The 17,469-nt window shown below is 46.8% G+C and overlaps 1 protein-coding gene and 1 non-coding gene across 2 annotated transcripts; both read right to left on the bottom strand.

Annotated features, from left to right (window-relative positions):
* Positions 1-2,633: 2,633 nt before the first annotated feature.
* On the bottom strand, positions 2,634-3,215 carry LOC146170821 (uncharacterized). Its single transcript, XM_084586754.1, has one exon. It carries the CDS (start codon positions 3,213-3,215, stop codon positions 2,667-2,669), a length of 549 nt encoding a protein of 182 aa, XP_084442880.1. The 3' UTR covers positions 2,634-2,666.
* A 13,725-nt stretch (positions 3,216-16,940) lies between these two features.
* Positions 16,941-17,013, bottom strand: TRNAA-CGC (transfer RNA alanine (anticodon CGC)). Its single transcript has one exon. It is a non-coding gene; the product is annotated as a tRNA-Ala (tRNA).
* Between the last annotated feature and the right edge of the window lie 456 nt (positions 17,014-17,469).

Here is a 17,469-nt window from a genome sequence, read left to right as displayed (position 1 = left end):
CCATTACACGTAGACCGGTACTTTTTCAGATAGTGCCCCTAATCATGGTTGCTTATTTGCCGCTATCACTACGCATTATGACAGCAGTATATAGTGCACAATGCAACAACTTAGGAGGAAACTGAAGAGTACTACGTATTTTAAGTAGCTCAAGTACCACCTTACGTGCATAGTGAACGCCGAAAAATGTAACTAAAAGCTTCAAGAAAGCTTCAAAATCGCTTGAAACATGAGGGCGTATGTAGCTTCTCAAAGCAGTAACCTAAAAGACTGGTGATTCATCCAAATCCGCGCCTTATTATACTTTCATCCACCATTACACTCTTTAATGTTAAACCTTTTACACCCCATCAGAAACGCTCCAGATACATCCATCCTAATAAATAATTCAGTCAAGCTTCTATGTGAACCCGCTATTTTCACATCGATAAAAGAGCTGGCGCTTCCATGGCCACGGCTTCGTCTCCAGAACACACCACGCACAATGGTAAGGAGGTATAGCGCCCCCATGTGCCTTCAAATAAAGAGGCTTTGCTTTTCAAAATGAATTAGGATAGTGTTGCACTCTTCCATGATTGCGGTATTTTCGATGTCATCAGGCATTGCGTATACATGGTGGCTTGTTGCTCTATCACGAATTTCCCTCCGTCCTTCAACGAATCTGTAGTTACCTTATGATCACAAGCTGCTTTCCGCCTTTTCATAGCTTCTAATGATTTCTTAACCTGGTGCTTCGTTACCGGCACGACATCTGAGCACAGCCCATTCATTTTCGTCCTGACTAGGTCAGTTTATAACTGCTCGGATACCTTGGTTATCTTGTCCATGTTAGTAATCAGTGATTACTGACGCCCTTGTCCCTCAGTGCATATACCTGATTTTTGCCATAGCCTAATTTCCTCTTTACCGCTTTCAGGCTACTACCGTTCTTTAGAGAATTCTCAATTTTATTCGTGTTATACTACCATATATCGGCCAGCTTGCGCAGGGTCGCGCAATCTCCGGAAGCTGAAGACAGAAACGGGTCTAGCGGACGCTGGCGAGCGACCGCTGCCAAAGCCATTGAAGTAGCGGCGCCAGTGGTAGTGTGAACGTTTGTCTACTGATGCGGCGGCCAACCTTCCACGCCTCCCCCCCCCCCTTCGGGACGGAGACGGGCTGCCTTTCGAGCCTTAATCCCCCTTGGCATCCACGGCGGCGACAGCAGGAAACGTGTCCTTGTTTATAATGGACCAGAGGCGCTTCACCGAGCAGCCTTGATGGTGACCCCGCTCGCCGAATTCTTGAAGAAGGCGGGTGACCTTGAAATTATGCGGGGCAAATGGCCACCGCCAGCAGGCGAATTCGCGGGATGTTTCACATTAATGCAAGATCTCCATCACTAGCACAAGATCGTCATCGACACTGGAGAGGTTTGCCCTCGTCACCGAAAGATGTGAGAGGAGGTTTGGGCACAACCTTCGGCACTGGACACCTCTAGTGACCTTTCAGTCGCCTCTCAGAGCTCGGTGGGAGCGGATGCGTGCGGCTCTTGCTCCGGCAAGCTCGTGCGTTCCCGCTCTCGCCGCGCACTCATCGGCCTTAATCGTCCCTCCCGTGTTCGCACGTCCTGCTCGCCCCCCTTGCGGGGTCAGTCCTCCCTGCTCCAGTATCCTGGTGCGCATTCCCTGGGCCATCGGCCCCATCTCACTGGCATCTGCCAGCACTCCTGCCGCGGCGGTGCCCTGGACCAGTGCCTTCCTTCACGCACCTCGTAGCTGCAGTGTGCGAGGCGCGACCCAGTGCTGCACTGATTCCAGGATCGCCGGATCCTCTCAGTACGCCCCTGCCGCCCTCGAGGCGTCGTCCCAGGGCTGTGCCGGTGACCTGGATTTCCCCGTGGCACACCTCTCGTCACCTCCACGTTTGCGGCGCGCCGCTGTGTTGGACCGGGCTGATGGCAACTTCGGCGGCCCCCTGCAGCTCCTCCATGGACGCAGCCTTACTGGCCACTGCAAGTCTCCCGCGGACTTCACGGTCCGCGGGACCTGACGCACCTGCGTCTACTGCCGCTCCAGCGGTCCCCCCGCTGCTTCGCCAGCACTCCCGTGGACCTTGTGTTTGCGGTCCTCGACGCGCAGCCTTGCCAGCGGCTTCTCCAGCGTCACCCGCCGCACCTCTGCAACGGCAGAGGTATATCAACGGTCCTCCCTGCTGCGGCTCGGATTCTCCAGCGACAAAGCTTGTCGTGGGCTCCCTGCTCGGGGGCCTCGGCGTGCTGTCTATAGACGGTCTCCTCAGCGCCACTCGCCGCGCTGCTGCCTTGGCAACAGTGTATCGCGGTCCTCACCTGCTGCTGCGGTAGACTCAATCAATCAATCAATCAGTTTATTTCCAGTTTTCTTTACAAAAAAACTGAGGGCGGCAAGATAAAAGCAGTCGTTACGACCGCTTGACAAGCCTCGCCACCCCTACAAAGAGGCAGTTTTGTAGCGACTGAAAGGGCGAGATTGATAAACACTTGTTGTTACACACGGAATAGAAGGTAAAAGACGCATACACTCAAAATTATCAGGGTACATTGGACGTTCTAGAATAAAAAGAAAGAATAAGAAAGGAAAAAGAAACATAGTGGTTACATAACATTACAATTCAATACATGTTGGCAGAAGCACAGTACAATCAATTTATTCAAGGAATGTGTTCCGAATAGCTGCGGAAGACATACTCTGCAACTGGTCATAAAACGGTGTGTTTAAATACTTGGGGAGTATATATTTTAGTGTAGAAAGACCGTAATTTGTTCGGCATCGCGGTAAAGAGTAGGTAGGGCTTTTTCGTGTCGTATACGGCGTTTGGTGTCGGGAAAGTACCACCATGTTAGAAAAGAATTTGTTATTGGCCGTTGTTTTTTTATAGAACGATGCAAACCTGTAGTCAAACATTTTGTTTATCGGTATTATTTTGTATTGCAGGTAGATCGGACTTGTATGTGCGGCATATGGCACGTTGGCAATTACACGAAGTACTCTTTTCTGCAGAATTAAGATCTTCTGGATGTTAGAAGCTGTAGTTTTTCCCCAAACAAGGAAGCAATACGATACATAGGAATAAAAGAACGCGTAGTAAAGGTGCAGCTTTGTCTTGACAGGAAGAATATACTTATTCCGTGCAATAATCCCGACATATTTAGAGAGAGCTGCGCAGACTTTGCTCACATGGGCATCCCAGGACATAGTGGCTGAAAACACATAGGACATAGTGGCTGAAATCGTCGTGGCGTCCTGCTGTCACCAGGTGTCCTAGCTGTACCTCGCAGAAGCGCAGTACCAGGCTTCGCCTGGAGATACCCCGGAATGCCTCCACACCGGACTGCCGACCTGCCGATGTTCACCGGGCTGTTTTCTTGGTGCGGTCCATGACGAACTCCCCCACCCCTCCCCACGTCCCATCTCCCCATCCCCCGGACACCAAGAGTGTCGCCGCGACTTTAGGCCGGCATAACCCGTGTACAGTATCTCCCGCCCCCCTCAATATCCCACAAAACCCTAGATAGATAGATAGATAGATAGATAGATAGATAGATAGATAGATAGATAGATAGATAGATAGATAGATAGATAGATAGATAGATAGATAGATAGATAGATAGATAGATAGATAGATAGATAGATAGATAGATAGACAGACAGACAGACAGACAGACAGACAGACAGACAGACAGACAGACAGACAGACAGACAGACAGACAGACAGACAGACAGACAGACAGACAGACAGACAGACAGACAGACAGACAGACAGACAGACAGACAGACAGACAGACAGACAGACAGACAGACAGACAGACAGACAGACAGACAGACAGACAGACAGACAGACAGACAGACAGACAGACAGACAGACAGACAGACAGACAGACAGACAGACAGACAGACAGACAGACAGACAGACAGAGACAGACAGAGACAGACAGACAGACAGACAGACAGACAGACAGACAGACAGACAGACAGACAGACAGACAGACAGACAGGCAGGCAGGCAGGCAGGCAGGCAGGCAGGCAGGCAGGTGGATGGATGTGTGGATGGATGGATGGATGATTGGATGGATGTTCCTTAGAAGGACAAGAGCTGGGTTGGCACTTACCACGTCGAATATGCCGATGAGATTCTCAAGAAGACATGAGGCCCACTACATGCCCGAAGTGTTCGACACCATCTGCAGAAGTGGATGTTCGTCACCTGCTGTGGACTTGCGCAGGGACAATTGCATCAAGAACTCAGGTTCTGCAGGAAGCGGGACTAACCGCAACAAGGGAACAGGACTTCTTCAAATGGGTCACTGACAACAATAAGAGCAAGAGCCTTCTTCGGTTCCTTACGGAAAACAATTTACATGGACTTTTATAACCAGCTTATTGACAAGCTTGCGTAATAAAAAAAGACTTCTTCCTCGCTAGCCTTTTCCGCTTGCTCTTCAAATCCCCATTAATTATTTTCCTTTGCATCTTGTGGCCACTGCATCGAACCTTTCCGCTACACCTACATCCTGCACAATTCCAGGGTTAGAGCACAGTATCAGCTTAATTACATTCTTCTTCTCCCATACGGCTTTGCCATGCCCACTTCCGGTTCTATCCTTTGTTGAAGAAAGCATTCATGATTCGCAAGTTATTTCATTCAGCCAACTGAACTAAAACCTTCTCCTTGCTATTCGTTAACCCAATGCCATAGCTGCCCATTGCCTCCTTTTCAGTTCGCATTCTGCCTAATTTGGCATCGAAGTCGTCCATTAGAACAGTATATACTTTGTTTTTACTTTCCCCATTGCCAATTCTACGTCCTCGTAGAAGTTTACGACTTCCTGGACGTCATAAGTACATGTAGTCGTGTAAGGTTGTACAACCTTCAGTTTATACCGCTTATTAAGCATAATTTCGACGCCTGCCAGCCTCTCATTATTGCTATAGAGTTCATCTATGTCGATATGACAACAAACCCTAGTCCTAGTTCTCGTCTCTCCGGTATAACTCGATATCACAGTACATACCCTTACTTCATTAAACTATAGCTTAATTCGGCCTCCTAGCTGCACTAAGTCCTACAATATTCTATTTCATGCCCTCTAGTTCCTACAACAGTACTGATAAACTAGCCTCAGTGGCCAGGGTTCTAGCATTACACATTGCCAGGGTTAGTGTCCAGTGGTAGCCTTTCCGGAGCCAGAACTTCTTAGCACCCACCGCTGCGCTGCAGGTCTGACCGCAGCCGTGGTCAGTTGATCCACAGCCACAGCCATCGACACGCGGACTGTTCTGTTCTCTTTTTTTTTCTGATTCGGTGGACAGTTACGCAGCACCGGCATTAGAACCACAGTCCCCTCACATACGAGGCGGGCATTCTACCTCTGCGCCAGCGCTGCGGTCCTCAGAGGCATTTAATCAGTGTTACTCACAAATAACATAATAACAAAATGTTTCAGCTAGCCTAACACAGGAGATATCCATGATTAAAATGGCCTTCCTCTCTCCCATCTGATCTCAACACTCCAGATACAAAAAAAAAAACAATGAATACAGTTCAAAAGCCCCGCCCCGCTCATGAAACCATCATTTAGTAAACCGCAGACTTGCGTTGTCACACCTATTTTCCCGAGTGTCGCCCGCGCATTTATCTCTGTCTGCCCTTCTGTTCCCTTATGCGCTTGCATAGATTTCAACGTTATCTGGTGTCTTCCTTGGCCGGCGGCTTCCGCATTTCCTTGACCACTCGGAATTGTGTGTGACAGCAGCCCGAACGACCCGGGCCTTTCACGAGGGCATGCCTGCAGCTAGGCAAGGGGCTGTGAAGTACTTACCTCAATATCCTTGTCCAATTGAGCGCCAATCTGCGTGCACTCCTACCCAGTACGGCTTTCTAGAAGACCCCTTTTTACTTTTGCCCTGCCTGTCAGTCTCCCATGTATGTAACTGTAGTACCGTCTTCTGTGGCTAGCCAACGGCGACTGGTCTCCTCATGTATAGTTGACGCGCAGCAACGACTGTGCATGGATTCTGGCGTACGACTATGAGAGTTGTCGCTTTTAGCCAGAATTGCGCTTTCACAATGGTCGGCGAGACGCATCTCTTTGGGGTGCATAACAAATGGAATGTATGTATTATAGGCGTCAGCATGGACTGATCATTTCAAAAGATCGCTAAAAAATTTGGATATCGTGTTACAGGTGTGCACGATTTACTCATCCGCGAATCTTAAGAACTAAGATTAGCACGAGGGTAGTGGTCGTGATTTTTGTTTTTGCAATCGCACATCGTTTAGGAAGTGCTAACCTGCCGCGTGAACGCGTGTTTTATATCGTATGAGGCTTTATCTCATGTGATGCATACAAAAATGTGTATGCATAATCCGACCAGATTCGACACCGCAGAGCATCGCAAAGCAGGTCGGCACATGTAGTTCGGCAACGCAGGTTGACACCGATTTCCACAGCTACACGCAACACGGGGTTACAGGAGCCCGCGAGTGGCAACGCTGAAGAGGCAACGAAGCGGCCGATTCCAAAAACCCATCCGCCGTGGCTTCAATGCTAAACGAATAAGGCCTAGCGACGACCAGGAAGCCGCGTACGGCCGGATTACCCTCGGCCGCAGCGCTCGCTGATGACATGTCTGCGGGAACCTGGTAGTATCCGGTGCTGCTTTTAACCGGTGCGAGTTTGGGTACTTTGGCGAGGCAGCTCAGGGCAGGCATTTTTGGACACACGTTCCATTTAATATCAACACGGCGCACTAACGGTCGATGCTGCAAAAAGAGCAGACAACAGTGCTCTGTTGCTGCACCATCGATCGCTACTCCAAGGTTGACGCCGCCTATTTTATGAGCTGCTTTTGAAAAATGATATGAAGCAGAGGTGTACAACCGGTAGTATTTTGAATCGGACAAGCTGATGCGCTTTTCGCACTCAGGTGCCGACCCGCACGTTCAGTCAGACGCCTCCACTTTTTCGGTTAACATCACGAACCAAGCGCCAAACTCAGGGCTTCAAGCATGCAGTGCATGCAGGGCTCGAACAGACGATTTTAGCAGCTCCCGTGTGTGTGTGAAAAACTTTTTTCCACCAGAATGAAGACCCCTACTCTCCGCCCCCGGCACGCAGACCTAGGGGACGGGCCTGGGACCTCCGCGATTAGAGGCATGCAGATAGGTCTTGGTTCCTTGCGGCCTCTTCCGCCATGCGGATGGCTTGCTTTTGACGATTTGGGTCTTCGCTCCGCAGAAGTGTTTCCCAGGCTTCTCTACTAACTATTTTTGTTTTAGCACCTGAGAAGCTAGCGCATTCCCAAATTACGTGGTTGGGGGTCCCTTTTTGTTCACATTGCTTACGTTTATCGTCCCCTCACACATATTTCTGGACGTGATAGGCCTAGACCGGGTGCATGTAATTCACTGCCTGTAGACGCCATCATGCGGTCGCCTCTGTTTCTCAGGCGCTTATCCGGTGGTGGCACCAGCTTTCTCGTTTGTCTGTTATTTTACACTATTTCTGTGTAATTTAGTAGACGTTTGTCTATGGTACGGTAATCAGGCGGTTCCACAGTTACCCGGAAATAGAAAGCTCAGGCTAACTCGTGTGCCGCCTAGTTACCACAAACAGATGCGTGTGCTTGAGTCCATATTAAGCTGACTTTTCTATTAAGCTGCTTTCCGGTCAGCATTCTCACCGCTTCCAGTGCGATTATGCCCTTTGCGTAATTGTAGAAAGCTGTTTTGTTGTCACTAATCATGAATATTGCTTCCGTTCCTACGCAAGATAGCGCTACTACCACTTCTTCAGCTGTTGCGGAGTTCTGGCTTCTGATAGTGGCTGCCGATAACGGGGGCCTCGGACGTTGGCTACCAAGGCTACCGCCGCACCCGAATTCCCACTCACCGCATCAAAGTATGCAACTGCCTTGCTGTCCAGTGGCTACAAGCTATTTTTGAGTGCTTCTGCTCTCTTTTGCCCCCTTTCCGCATTGTATATGGGGCGCAAGTTTCAGGGAAGAGGTGCGGTGGTTAGTTTATCTCGGTATATATGTGGGATGCTCGACGTTTGTTGTATCACCTGTCAGTCTGTCTGTCTGTCTGCAGGCCTACCATATATACAATTGCTCTTCCTGTAGTTCCTTGGCTTAGCCTTTCGAGTTGCGACACTAAATCTGCCTCTGCTATTTCTTCCCACATATTGTGTACCCCAATGTGCTCATTGATAAGCCCTGGGCCCTCTTTGTGCATCGTCAAGTGAGCGCTTCTAATTTTTGTTCTCACTGCTTTAAGGCTTAAATATGGCGTGGAGTAGCTTACGCGGCTTTTGATATATGCTTGCATAAGAGTCATCAAGCCCGATTCTTTTAAGCCTCGGCCCTTTAATGCTATTCTCCTGAATATGCCTAGGATTTGTGTGGCGTAGCCTTCCAGTTTCTTTTGTATCCCGTCGTTGTATCCGTTCTATTGAATGTATAGCCCTAGGATTCGTGTTTGGCCAACTATTGGTACGGACATTCCTTCCACTTTGATATCAACGTCTCTGACTTGCTTGCACCAAAGAGATTTAGGATTTTAGACTAATAGTTCTGATTTCTGCGGTGATCACGAAAGCCCCCTACTAGCCGCGTTGTCCTCTACTCTGTCTGCAGCAGATTGCAGTTGTCTCTGTATGCTCGCATCACTCCCCTGGGTTATGCTAAATTTTACATGCTAAATTTTAGCCCCTGGATGTTGCGCAGCGCTTTTGGGAGACCCCTCATTGCCACATTGAAGACGAATGGGGAGAGAACCGATTTCTGCGGTGTGCCCCTGCTTTCTAGTTGCAATGTTAGAGACGCAATGTCTTGGAATTTAATACAGCCTGTTCTGTCTGTTAAGAAGTCGCTTATGTAGTTATATGTTCTGTATCCCACTACAATCTCCTGGAGACCGCTGACAATCACCTTACGTCTGACGTTGCCGGAGGCTTTCGTTAAGTTTAGTCCCAAGTTTACTTCGGCGTCCCAAGATCGTGGGTATATATGTTATGTTTTAATCGGAGCATCACGTCCTGCGTGCTCAAGTCTTGTCGGGAACCAACCATTTCTTGTGGCCATAGGTTGTTTGGCTCCATGAAACGCGTTAGTCTGCTTTGTACCCCGTGCTCCATTAATTTCCCTACGCACGAAGTTAACGAAATGAATCTTAGGTTTTCCCAGCTTTGAAGGTTTTCCCGATTTTAGTATTAGTATTACGTTTGCCGCCTTCCAATGCTGGGGTATCTCTCATTTGGTTCAGATTTTTTGCATGTACTCCGTTAGGGCACCATGGAGTCATTATCCATGTTTCTCAGGCTTTTGCTGGTGACCCCGTCGGGTCCTGAAGCTGATTTGACTTCCTAAAAGTCCTAAAAGTTCTGCTCTGACATCTGCTTCTGTGATAGGCGCGTTACATTCCTCGTTAGCGGCTCCACTGTACTCTGGGAGTGCGATCCTATTGATGTCCCCTATGCACGTGTTTGCCACTTTGTCCACGAACTCCTCAGCCGTCCCCTCGAAAGCATGTCTAGTTTTCGATAGTCTGATTCTTGGTTGGGTTTTTTATTTAGTTTGGTCAAGCAGGTGCCTCAATAGACACAACGTCAAGACAGGCTCATGCCTTTTTTATATTGTCGCATCGGCTATACTAATTTTATTTGCAAAGCTTGGTCATGCAATCCTCTATCTTCCTATTCTCCCTGGCAAGCCTCCTTCTAAGGTTGAGATTCCACCTTTGGTTTTTAAGCCTGCGTTCAGTGCAATGTTCGGCCTCCCAAACGTGCAGTAGTTTTGATATCTGCTGTTTCTGGGGTGTCTTCCCCTTCGATCGTTTTTGTTGCTTCTTCAACAAGTCGCTTGAGGGATTTTTCCATTCCTCTGAGTTCGTAATTCTTCATATGGAGTGCCCTTCTCGTATCTCTCTGAACTTCTCCTATTCCATTACTTTCGGTTGACGCGCTCGATGTGTCCTGACCCCTTTTTGAGGACAGAGGCGAGGGTGAAGTGGTCAGAGCCAAAATGTTGTTTCGAGTTATACCAATTTAGGTTTGTCAGGTTGTTGTGAAGGTTAGCTCTGGGCAGGGATCTCCACATACGCTATTTCCCACTCTAGGCGGACACCCGGGGTCCGTGTGCAGGGTGAGCGCTAGTTCGTGCGCGTCCTCCGAAAGTGGCCTGCCTTTAGGATGATGCATAGCGTAGCCCCATTCTTGATGTCTAGCGTTAATATCTCCCCCTATTTTCAAGGAGTTGGTTCCTGTCACTTTCATCGTTTTGAGAGAGAGGGTCCTGACCCTCACCTTCTATTGCTTGGGGATAGTGTACATGTTCCCCTTCCTAGATCACTGCCTTGTCGTGGCGGAGGGGCTTGCGAAACTCGATGAAGTCGTGAGTTCCTTTGTGTAGGGCGCCCCAAGATTGACAGGTCACGGCAGAGAGTTCTGAAAAAATGTGATTCGCCGGAGAAGGTAGTGGCAACCCACTCCAGTATTTCCTGACAAGAAAACCCTATGGCCAGTCACAATAGCATTAATGACAGGGCAGCGGATGATGAGTACTCCAGGTTGGAAGGCGTCCCACAGGCTATTGGGGATGAACAAAGGGCGATTTCTAGTAGCTCCAGGACGAATGAAGCGGCTGAGCTAAAGCCAAAAGGACACTCACTTGTGGATGTGTCGGGAAGCGACCGGAAAGTCCGATGTTGCCTGGAGATATATCACAAAGCAACATGGAATGCAAGATGTAAGGGAGAAATGGACAGATTGAACAATAATATCTTGGGTATCAGCGAGCTCAAACGGACCGAAATGGGGGAATTTAATTACGGCGACAAATTATATATTTCATTTTGGGCGCGAATCCAGGAGAAGGAATGGGGTCGCTCTCATAATAAACAGAAGAATGGGCAAAGCAGTGCTAGGGTACAACCCCAAAAACGACCGAATAATTTCACTTCGAATCCAAGGTCACCTTTTCAACATAACAGTTATCCAAGTCTATGCACCAACCACTACTGCTCAAGAAGCTGACGGTGAGAGATTTTATGCTGAGCTGTAATGCCTTTAGGCCGCAATCCATCCTCAGACGTGCTTTTTCTCATAATAGACTGGAATACTAAGGTGCGACGTGAAGAAATATCCGGAATTAGAGGCAAACTTGGTCTTGGTGAGCCAAATGAAGCTGGGCAGAGGCTAGTAAAGGTTTGTCAAGGTAATAACCTGACCGTAGCGAATACTCATTTTCAACACCACTAGAGGCGCATGTACACATAGACTTCACCGGATGGTCGGTACAGGAATCTGATTGATCATAATCTTTGCAGACAGAGATGGAGAAGCGTTATACAAGCAGTAAAAACAAGGCCTGGTGCTGATTGTGGCACCGATCATCAGATTCTTGTTGCCAAATTTAAGCTTCGACTGAGAAACACGCACAAAACTAGAAGGCCTTTCAGGTATGATCTGGATCAAATTCCATCAGAATATGCTGTGGAAGGGAGGAATCGATTTCAAGATTTAGATCTAGAAGACAGAGAGCCCGAGGAGGTGTGGAGTGAAGTTCGTGATATAGTACAAGAAGTTGCTACCTATTTAGTTCGAAAGGAAAAGAAATGAAAGAAAGCAAACTGGTTATCCAAAGAGGCTTTTCAAATAGCTGAGGAAAGGAGGATGGCAAATGGTATGGGGGAAAGAGAAAGATACAAGCCTCTCAATGCGGATTTTCATAAAATAGCAAGAAGAGATAAGAATGCCTTCCTGAACATACAGTGCCAAGCAGTTGAGGACAACGGCCAATTGAGGAACACAAGAGCTCTGTATAAGAGAATCAAATATATCAAAGGAAGCTTCTGTGCTAAGCTGGCCGTGATAAAGGACAAAGGAGCAGGGAGCTCTCTGAAACCTCAGAGATAAAGGAGAGGTGGCAGGAATACACAGAACTCTACAAGAAGGACCCGGATGCACAAACCCAACATAGACGATTGTGATTACCGATCTCGAGCCGGGCATCCTGAAGAGTGAAGTTGAATGGCCCTTATCCAGCCTTGCTAAGATCAAAGCTAGCGGAATTAATGGCATTTCAGCTGAGTTGCTTCAATACCTCAACCATGACGCTGTTAATGTTGTGTATACATTATGTCAGAAGATTTGGACAACCCTGCAGTGGCCACAAGATTGGATGAGGTCAGTTTACATCCCCATCCCAAAGAAAGGCAGTGCCAATGATTGTTCGAACTACCGCACGATCGCGCTTATTTCGCATGCTGACAAGGTGATGTTTAAAATCCCCCAAGGTAGGCTGCAGCAGTATGTGGATCGGGAGCTTCCGGATGTGAAAGCTGGGTTTCGCAAGGGGAGAGGATCTAGAAACCACATTACCAACCTTCGCTGGGTTATGGAAAAAGCAAGAGAGTTCAAGAAACCCATCTACTTCTGCTTTATTGATTCTGCGAAAGCGTGTGACTGCGTAGATCACAGCAGATTGTGGCAAGCTCTCCAAGAGGTGGGAGTTCCAATTCACCTCCTCTGTCTCCTCAGGAACCTGTATGAAGGTCAAGAGGCCACATTCAGACCTGGGCATGGTCATACCGATTCGGTTCTGATTGAGAAAGGATTGAGACAAGGCTGCATACTGTCGCCCTGCCTATTTAACCTATATGCGGTGTGCATCATAAGGAAGAGCGGTTTGGGCGAGTCTTCAGCTGGTCTGAAGATTGCTGGAAAACTTATCAACAAGCTTAGATATGCCGATGATACCACTTTAATTGCAGAAAGTGAAGTGGAACTCAAGAGACTTCTGATGCGCGTACCAGAAGAGAGTGAAAAGTTTAGGCTTAAACTGAACATTAAAAAGACAAAGATCATGGCGTCTAGTTCTATCAAGTCTTGGAGCATCAAGGGACGAGAAGTGGAAGCTGTGACAGATCTTCTCTTCTTGGGCTCCAAGATTACCCCGGAAGGAGACTGCAGCTATTAAATTAGGAGACTTGTGCTTCTGGGATAGAGAGCCATGGCTAACCTTCACCGCCTAGTAAAGAGCAGAGACATTAGAATGCCAACTAAGATCCGTATAATTCTTGGTATGGTATTACCAGTTGTAATGTATGGATGCGAGAGTTGGACTTTGAAGAAGGCTGACCGTCGAAGAATTGACGCATTTGAATTGTGGTGCTGTCAGAGACTTTTTAGAGTTCCTTGAACTGCCAGATGATCAATTCAGTCCATATTGTCGACCATAAACCCTGACTGCTCATTAGAGGATCAAGTTCTAAAGTTAAAGCTCGCTTACTGTAGTCATATGATGAGAAGAGAGAAGTCGCTGGAGGAAGACTTGATGTTAGGAAAGGTTGAGGGTCACAGGAGAAGGGGTAGGCAGCGAATGCGATGGTTAGACGGCATCCTTGAGGCGTTGCAGATGAAGTTATGTGATGTTAGGAAAATAATGAGAGACCGGAAAGTGTGGCGTGATATGGTCCATAAGGTCACGAAACGTCGGACACTACTGAACGACTAAACTGAGCTGAGTGTACATGTTTAGAAGGAATAAGCTTGGTTTCCCATTTCGTCCCGTTAAAATGTGCAGCCGTACGGCTTCCATGTCCTTCGTGTTGACCTCGTGTTCGACACTGCGATGTTGCTTTTAACGAGCGTGGCGACTCGTGATTTCGCCCCCTATTACTATGAAAGGCCTGACAGCCTGAGAATGCGGCTTCTTTACCAGTCTGTTGTAAAGGTATGGCTAGTGGGTTTTCACTTATTAGCTCTAGGTATTGTTGCAGTAGCGCTCGCCCTCATTGGAAGCCACGGCAGTTCCGCTGGCAGATATTGGAAGCAGTAGTTGCGTTTTTGGTAGTTGTGACATATTATCTCACGGCGGAATAGTTATAACTATCACCGTGACTCGAAAACCGACCATCCCGCGAGTTTAAAAACACGCTGTTGTTAAAAATATTAATAAATTTCTGGCTTTGTTACAAGGAGTTGGACATTGCTTGAATGCTCTGAAGCATTCGTTGTACACGTTAAAACTGTTTATCAGGGCTTTCTAGGGAGTTCATAGTCCTTTTTTTAAGCTATTGCGTGTTTTGCTAGGACCCGATTTCCTAACCCTACTAGTACCATCTAAACGCACTGACCAACTATTTCTTTATCCTGATCCTTGTCTAGCATTGCTGCCGTTTCGAATAACGATGCACTTTGTGTAAATGATCGTGATAAATCTAATGATGATAATGACATTCACACTGTGACAACGGGAAATAAATGTGCACGTGACAATGACGCCGCGTTTAGTTGATATTTCCACTAGTGATGATTATGATTGCAGAAATGAAAATTATGATGTAGTTTTCGAAAACATTGTTTAAAGTGCTTTTCTAGATTTTCGATCTTCAACAGATTTAAGCACATTTGTGTAATTTTTTTCTTTAATGCCCTAACCAACGAAACCCACTGCGTTGCATCTCAACCACTGTCCTAACTTTCATTCTCCCAAATATTTTATTGATTCGGCTAGAGGTATTAGAGGCTTTAGAAAACTCTCAAAACTTTAGAAAATACGCACTGTTATCAACAAGTTTTCATGGTTGTATTTGGTGTGTGCTGTCAAAGGTCTACAAAATTTTCAAACACAATACACACTTCCAGCCGCCTGCAGAGATCACGCACTTGTATTTCGCCCTGTCAGGCTGATGATGAAATGAGGCTCCTAACTACAGAAGAATAGTGTGTTACTGTGCGTAAGTCTGTGCACATGAAAAGATACGAAGGTTCGGGAAAAGGCCTACCGTGCCCTAAACACGTGATGCATTGAAGATATTGAAGATTGATGCATTGTGCCAAGGATATGTACATGTGCTAAAATGGCATTCATGAAGTGCGTGAAATGACGACGCTATTTAAGCACCTCTGTCGCTCACAACCATGAAGTCAGATGCACTGGGCAAAACCTGCTGCATACACCTTATAGGTTGAAGTAAGTACGAAAGTATTGATGTTTACTTCTTCATGTTTTAAATGATGGTATATTGTATTCCATATGTCCAGTGCAAGATTACAAAGCCTATCAAAAGCTGTGCTTCTTATAGTAAAAGAATTTGTTTACTGGAAGGGAAGGACACAGTATCTGCTACACTTGTTTCTTTGGACACCTCTACAGCGCGTCGGAAGTGAAGAGAGCAAAGTGGGAGTTAAAATGGAAAAAGAGAAAGAGAAGCCACCCTGGAGGACTACGGAGTAATTTTGTTTCCTTGGGGATATTTAACGTGCGCTGACATTGCACAGCATACGGACGCCTCTTCGTTTCGCCTCTATCGAAACGTAGCCGCCGAGGGTCGGAATTGAATCGGCCATTCCATGCTGAATACGCCGGTTCTCGTCCGATTACCGAAGCTGTGCGTCTACAAAAAGCACACTTCAGAGAGTACTGTTCAGCGATAGAAATATATGACGTAAAGAAGCGATAGACCGTTCAAACAATAGCACCTTTTGAGGCACATTAAAGGTATGATATATATATATATATATATATATATATATATATATATATATATATATATATATACATATGTGAGAATAAACACTGGTGCTTTGGTGGCCATGGAGGAGAAACACCATCATAGGCTCGAAGGTCGCCGGAGTGCTATGGAGGCGAATTGGTGCGAAATTAAATATATATATATATATATATATATATATATATATATATATATATATATATATATATATATATATATATATATTAAAGGGAAATGAGGGTGCTCGTTATAATACATGAAGGAAAGAAGCCAACAGTCGGCGAGGCCAAGGAAAGCGTTGGGGATGGTACTTTGTCTTTTTTTTATGTTTACTTGGATAATCACAGAAATTATTAATGTAATGTTAGGGGAAAGATAATTAAACACAAAGTAGAAGAAAAAACAACGTGCCGATGGTGGGATCCGAACCCACGACCTCCGAATAACGCGTCCGGTGCTCTACCAACTGAGCTACATCGGCCGCTGTCCCCCCTGCTACTTGCTTGGGTATTTATGTTGTCTGTATACGAACCTTGAGAGTGTTCACCAGCGCCACCCTCAACCATAGCGGCGGACGTAGAACGTCCTTTGTTACCGCCAGCGTCACGTAGAACGTGATCAAGAGCGAGGGCGAAAGCTGTGCTAGAACCCACTTACGCTACCTATGGCTTCAATACTGCCAGAACCGAGACCCCCGTGAGCTACAAGCAGATCAATTAAAGGGAAATGAGGGTGCTCGTTATAATACATGAAGGAAAGAAGCCAACAGTCGGCGAGGCCATGGAAAGCGTTGGGGATGGTACTTTATGTCTTTTTTTTTTTTAATGTTTACTTGGATAATCACAGAAATTATTAATGTAATGTTAGGGGAAAGATAATTAAACACAAAGTAGAAGAAAAAACAACGTGCCGATGGTGGGATCCGAACCCACGACCTCCGAATAACGCGTCCGGTGCTCTACCAACTGAGCTACATCGGCCGCTGTCCCCCCTGCTACTTGCTTGGGTATTTATGTTGTCTGTATACGAACCTTGAGAGTGTTCACCACAGCCACCCTCAACCATAGCGGCGGACGTAGAACGTCCTTTGTTACCGCCAGCGTCACGTAGAATGTGATCAAGAGCGAGGGCGAAAGCTGTGCTAGAACCCTCTTACGCTACCTATGGCTTCAAGACTGCCAGAACCGAGACCCCCGTGAGCTACAAGCAGATCAATTAAAGGGAAATGAGGGTGCTCGTTATAATACATGAAGGAAAGAAGCCAACAGTCGGCGAGGCCAAGGAAAGCGTTGGGGATGGTACTTTATGTCTTTTTTTTTAATGTTTACTTGGATAATCACAGAAATTATTAATGTAATGTTTGGGGAAAGATAATTAAACACAAAGTAGAAGAAAAAACAACGTGCCGATGGTGGGATCCGAGCCCACGACCTCCGAATAGCGCGTCCGGTGCTCTACCAACTGAGCTACATCGGCCGCTGTCCCCCCTGCTACTTGCTTGGGTATTTATGTTGTCTGTATACGAACCTTGAGAGTGTTCACCAAGGTTCGTATACAGACAACATAAATACCCAAGCAAGTAGCAGGGGTGACAGCGGCCGATGTAGCTCAGTTGGTAGAGCACCGGACGCGTTATTCGGAGGTCGTGGGTTCGGATCCCACCATCGGCACGTTGTTTTTTCTTCTACTTTGTGTTTAATTATCTTTCCCCTAACATTAGATTAATAATTTCTGTGATTATTCAAGTAAACATTAAAAAAAAGACATAAAGTACCATCCCCAACGCTTTCCTTGGCCTCGCCGACTGTTGGCTTCTTTCCTTCATGTATTATAACGAGCACCCTCCTTTCCCTTTAATTGATCTGCTTGTAGCTCACGAGGGTCTCGGTTCTGGCAGTCTTGAAGCCATAGGTAGCGTAAGAGGGTTCTAGC

The sequence above is a fragment of the Amblyomma maculatum genome, unplaced genomic scaffold (assembly GCF_055883805.1).
Source record: "Amblyomma maculatum isolate TAMU_Amacu unplaced genomic scaffold, ASM5588380v1 scaffold_39, whole genome shotgun sequence".
Classification (NCBI taxonomy): Eukaryota; Metazoa; Arthropoda; class Arachnida; order Ixodida; family Ixodidae; genus Amblyomma; species Amblyomma maculatum.
The sequence above is the reverse complement of the archived record's forward strand: the minus strand, read 5'-3'. Positions and strand labels throughout refer to the sequence as shown.

Excerpts from the sequence above, each read along its gene's own strand:
- LOC146170821 (XM_084586754.1), bottom strand. The coding sequence starts at position 3,215 with ATGTCCTGGGATGCCCATGTGAGCAAAGTCTGCGCAGCTCTCTCTAAA.